Below are 5107 nucleotides of genomic sequence, written 5' to 3' on the forward strand. Positions count from 1 at the left end.
TCTCGGCCCCGCCTCCTTTACAAGCCCCTCCCTAACCCTTCCCCCAGCCCCTCTGTGCCCTTCCTTTGTAAGTCAGGCCCTCTAGGCCCCGCCCTTCGGATCCCCGCCTCCTTTATAAGCCCCACCTTCTCCAAGCTCCCCAAACCAAGACCCCTTCTCTCTAGGGAGTCTCTGAGGTCTCGCTCTCCGTCCTGGGTCTCCCCAGGACCCTTGTCCCTCTCCCCTATCTCTGAGCCCCACCCCACCCTTGGCAGCCACAGAACGTCACCTGAAACCGTGGCTGGTGGGCCTGACGGCGGTCGTGGTGTTCCTGTTCATCGTCTTCGTGCTCTTGTTGGCCAACCGCATCTGGTGCTCCAAAGCCAGGTGGGGACCCCGCTCCACCGGAAGCCCTGCTCCCGTCCCATCCAGGCCGCCCCCTCTTCCTTCCTGGGTCACCCCTGCCAAAGGTCAGCTCCTTTTCCTGCTCCTTCTTATACCTTGGGCCCGCACCTGTCCAAGAGCCAGGCAGCCCACCCTGCTTTCCGGAGTTCATGAGCACCTGTGGGGTAAACCGAGGCCCGGCCTATGCTTACCTCCTTGCCCTTTCCCCAGTCTCATGGCCCTGTCTCCATCTGCAGAGCCGAGGATGAGGAGACCACCATGAGAATACAGCCCAACCCTTACGAGACCATGGGCCCGAGGTACTGTCCATCTGATTACGTGTAGATACGTATGGTGTCAGGGGACTGAGGGGCCCCTTCTTTATGATGGGGGGTGGGTTGCACAGATGACCTGTTGCTGACTCCCATCACCTCCAATGCTGGTCTGCCCCCGGACCTTTGCACGTGCGGTTCCCACTGATTACCCCTTTCTTTTCACTCTGCCTTCTGGCTGGCTCCTTCTCCTCCTTCAGGCTCTGCTTAGGACTTTGGTCCCCACAGAGGGCCTCTCTGCCCAGCAGCCTTCCTTCCCTGGCACCAGACCCACATCTTTTCTTCACACTTAGCCACCAGCTGAAATGTGCCTAGTTACTCACGGACGTCCACGCACTAGATAGGGGCTTCCAGCATGCAAGCACTAGCTTGGTTGGGGCACAGTGGGCCCTCGGTACCCCCTGGACAAGACCGTGGCGCGGGGCAGGCTCTCTCCTTCTCTGTGTCTGCTGAGGACGCAGGGAGGACCTGGGGGTGCGGTCACGGCTGGGGGTTCTGCTGCAGCCCAAAGCTTGGACGGAGGAGAAAGGTAGGGCTGGGACAAGGCCCGCCTGGGACTTGCAGTGGAGGCTGAGCTGTGCTGGGGGGGGGCTTGAAGGTCCTGCTCAGCCCGGGTGAAGTGGGTTCCTGCTCCCCAGATGAGCCGAGGACCGGAGCCCATCGGCACTGCTAACTGGGCTCTCTCCGGCCCGTCCATCTCTCCACCTGCCCGCCCATCCGCTCTGTAGTCCTCTGCCTTTGTGGGCAGGACTCTCGGCGGCCTCTCCGCCCACGCAGTAGAAGCGACTACGTGTGTTACGGCCTGGGGCCTGTGTCCCTGCAGGAAAGAAAGCAAGAAGGAGAATAAAAAGAAAGAAGGAGAGCGCAATTTGGGATTGGAGCTGGAAGAGAAAGAACCCGCAGACTATGAGATCAAGACCAGCATGTGAAGGCGTCCTTTCTCACCCAGGGAGCAGCACCCCAAGCTTGGAGGCAGCAGTGCCAAGTGGGGTCCGATTTTGGAGCCCTCAGGGCAGGGTTCTCTGGGACCTGGTCCTGCTGGTGGTTCTGCTGGGAGAGCAACCCTGCCTGAAGGAGCTGCCGGTCCCCACAGTTTAGCTCGGCCAGATTCATTTTCCCTCTGCATGATCCCTTTTGGCGAGAAGGTGCCTGCCTCGTGCAGCCTTAGGGCCACATCGGCCAAAGTCTCACTGTTGAGGGCCCCAGTAAAAAAATCAGCCTGAGCTCTTTATTTATTCAGCATTTTTTGCGGGGGCGGCGAGGAACAAGGTCTGGCCATGTAGTCCAGGCTGCCCTTGAACTCTCAGTGACCCTCCTGCCTCAGCCTCCCGGGTGGTTGGATGAAAAGTGTGCAGCACCACACTCCACAATGGGAGCTTTTTGGAAGGGCTCCTGTTGTATCTTTCAGTGCTCAGCTTCGCCCTGGTGGCAGCCGCCAGCGGTCGGCGATGCCTGGCCAGGAGGAAGGCTCACACTTTGCACTGCCCAGGTTGCCAGGCTGGGCACATTGTGCACTCGTGGTGCTCATCTTGTTTTGCTGCTCTGAGCCCTGGACTTTGAGCCCCATCCCCTGGGGAATCCTTGCTTGCTCGGCCCCCTCAGGTTTTGGCGGGGGGGCACGTCACTGGTCCAGGGAGCTTGGAGGGTGGGGTGGTGCCCCAGGGCCCTGTCAAATCCCAGAAAGGCCCACCTTTGGCCTCCCCGTTTTTCTTCTCCCTATTTTCTCCAGGCCCTGGACTTTGCCCGGGACAAACCATTCCTTAATGAGGACCTTGATAGGGGCGGGCGGGCGGGCGGTTGCTGGGGCTGAGAGCTTTGTCTGCGACACCTCCAGGATCGCCCACCAGGGGGCGGAAGAGGCCCAGATAATGAGAGGGACCGGGTCAGCCACCCTGACGCTCTGCGCTCCCACCTGAGCTGGGCATAATGAGCGCGGCTGTGATCCCAGCACTCAGGAGACTGAGGCGGGAAGATCGCTGCGAGTTCGAGGCCAGCCTGGGCTACAGAGGGAGGCCAAGTCTGGAAGGGGGGGAAAAAACCAGGGCTTATAGTGATTACAAAGCCTAGTGCTGTGTCCCACGACTGGCTGGACAGGGACAGGGACGGATGGGCCCCAACAGACAGATCCCGGGGCACTGGCCAGGCCTCATTTTTGAACCCTTGGCCAGGCCCAACCTTGTAAGATATTGGGGCAGGGGAAAGGACCCCAACCTTGCTGCCTGGCCCAACTCTCTGCTCCCCACCCCACCCTCGGCGACCCCAAAAGAATTTGCTTCTCCTTTCTGTGTCGCTGCACGCCACCTAGTGCAGGGAGTCTGTGACACAGGGGACCCCATTCCTCCTGAGACCCGACTTTCCGGGCTACAAACTGGGAGGGCGTGGGGGGCTCGCACCTTACCCTGACCCCCATCCCTAATGCGTTTCGAGTGGGGTTTGCGAGGTCCTTATCGCCCGCCCACTTACCTTGACCTGTTTATCCATCCACCCATCCCTTCCTCTTACCGCCCTTCTTTTTTCATCCGTCCCTCTTTCTTTCATTTTTTGGTACCGGAGATGGAACTCCGGACCTTGCGCTTGCGCGGCAGGCGGCGGCGGCACCACCGAGCTAACCCTCCGGGCCCTCACCCTTCCCCTCTGTACCGAAGCTCCTCTCCACTTAACCCTCCCTGATCTGCCCACCCACTCGTACTTACTACCCGCCACTCTCTGCCACCCACCGGTCCACCCAGCCACCCAGCCACGCGTCCGTCCACGCGTTCCTGTCACCGCCACCCACCAACCCATCCCTCCACCCCGCCATCCTCGTGTCTGTGTCTCCACCGGGCCACCCGCCCACCCCTTCCTCCAACCACCCATGCACGCATCTATCCGCCTCTACCTGGATAACGGGCCCAGCCCCGACCCGGCTGACCTCTCCCGCTCCAGTGGCTGAAGGCGCTGGGGAAGAGGAGGAGGAGCTACCCCGCCCCGCCCCCTCCTCCGTGGATTCGGTTTCCGAGCTAGCGTCTGCCATCTGACCACAAGAGGGCGCCAGAACCTCGCCGCTCAGAGCAGCAGGGCCCAGCCCTGCGGCTGCTGGGAGAGGGCAGGAACGGTGACTCTGGCGCCACCCACGCCATCCCGAGAGAGCGTCTTCTGCGGCTGTCACTGGGCGGTGCCCTGTCACATGGTCATAGGGGGCCTGGGGCCAATCAGCGGATCTTGCCTCCTTTCCGCCTCAGTTTACCTATCTGCAGGAAAGGGCGGAATGGTCCCTGCCTTGTGGTTTTGTAGGTAGGATGGGAGCAGCCCCTGGGCAGCAGAGAACTCTGCTTGTCCATCCTGAGCTATCTTGTGGGTTGCTGGGAGAACTGGCCCGGTGGGCAGGATGGACCCCATCCAAGAACACAAGAGGCGCCCGATCCAACCTTGTGGCCTCCCTCCTCGTCCCCAGCTACTCACCACCCACCCATGCACCTGCCCTGGCTGGAGAAGGCAGCCGGCCTGCACATGTCTAATTCTGAGTGGACCGGGACACAATGGGGAGATGGTGCTCAGAAGGTCAGCAGCAGGTCTGCTGAGAGGGCGGGGAAAGATTCCTGGAGGAGGAGGAAGAGGGAGAAGGAAGAGGAGGTGTAGCTAGGACCCCTCCCTCCTTGGCTCCCACCTCCCTTAGGACCAAAGCCCATGCCCTCCCTGCAACCCACAGGGCACTGCATGGCCACCTGTCCTCACCCTGCCTCCCCTCCTCCCTCTCTGCCCCAGCCACACAGGCTCCTCGCAGTTCCTGTGCCACACCAGACTCCATGCTGCCCCAGGGCCTTTGCACAGCTGTGCCTCTGCCTGGAACACACTCCGCGCAGATATTCCGGGCGCTCACTGCACCCCTTCACTCAAGCCTCTGTCTAAACGCCGCTTGTTTTTATTATCACTGTCCAGCCTGCCTTGACAGAAGTCATCAGCCCCAGAGGCAGGCCATTGGGTGTCTTCTCCCCTGTGCTGTCCCAGGGCCTGGTACCACTTCTGGCAGATGCTCAGGCCACCCTTGTGAAATGACTGGGAAGGGGTTCTACACTGGACCGGGCCAGGTCCTTCCTGCAGCGGGAGGAGGCGAGGTCACGAGGCCCCGGTGTGAGAGACTGTGGGGTCCACTGATCCAATCCTTGGTGGGGCGGGGAAGCTCCCTGGGAGTACTGAGGGGCCCTCAGCGTCGCTCTGACAGCCACGCAGGTCCCCGGCCTTGGGCGACGTCCCCTGGGGCGCCCGTGGCCATGTGGAGGAGCTGCCCGTGCCCCAAGTGCTCCGGGTCTCCATGTCCCCGCCCCTCAGCTGGACGCAGAAAAGAGGACTCAACGACAGGCCAACAAAAGTCAAAGCATAGCTTGTTTAATTTTTATACATTTTCCTTTTTTTTTTTTTTTTTTTTTTTTTTA

At 60.9% G+C, this 5107-nt stretch overlaps 1 protein-coding gene across 1 annotated transcript in view; it reads left to right on the top strand.

The window, feature by feature from the left end:
* Nucleotides 1-1918, top strand: part of Smim24 (small integral membrane protein 24) — a 4029-nt gene extending 2111 nt beyond the window's left edge. The window contains exons 2-4 of the mRNA XM_010635100.1: nt 177-366; nt 621-683; nt 1519-1918. Of these exons, the coding sequence (XP_010633402.1) occupies nt 177-366; nt 621-683; nt 1519-1624 (359 nt within the window). The 3' untranslated portion in view covers nt 1625-1918. The remainder of the gene's footprint in view (nt 1-176; nt 367-620; nt 684-1518) is intronic.
* The last annotated feature ends 3189 nt before the right edge of the window (nt 1919-5107 follow it).

The sequence above is a fragment of the Fukomys damarensis genome, unplaced genomic scaffold, assembly GCF_012274545.1.
Source record: "Fukomys damarensis isolate Sample0158 unplaced genomic scaffold, DMR_v1.0_HiC HiC_scaffold_37, whole genome shotgun sequence".
Lineage (NCBI taxonomy): Eukaryota > Metazoa > Chordata > Mammalia > Rodentia > Bathyergidae > Fukomys > Fukomys damarensis.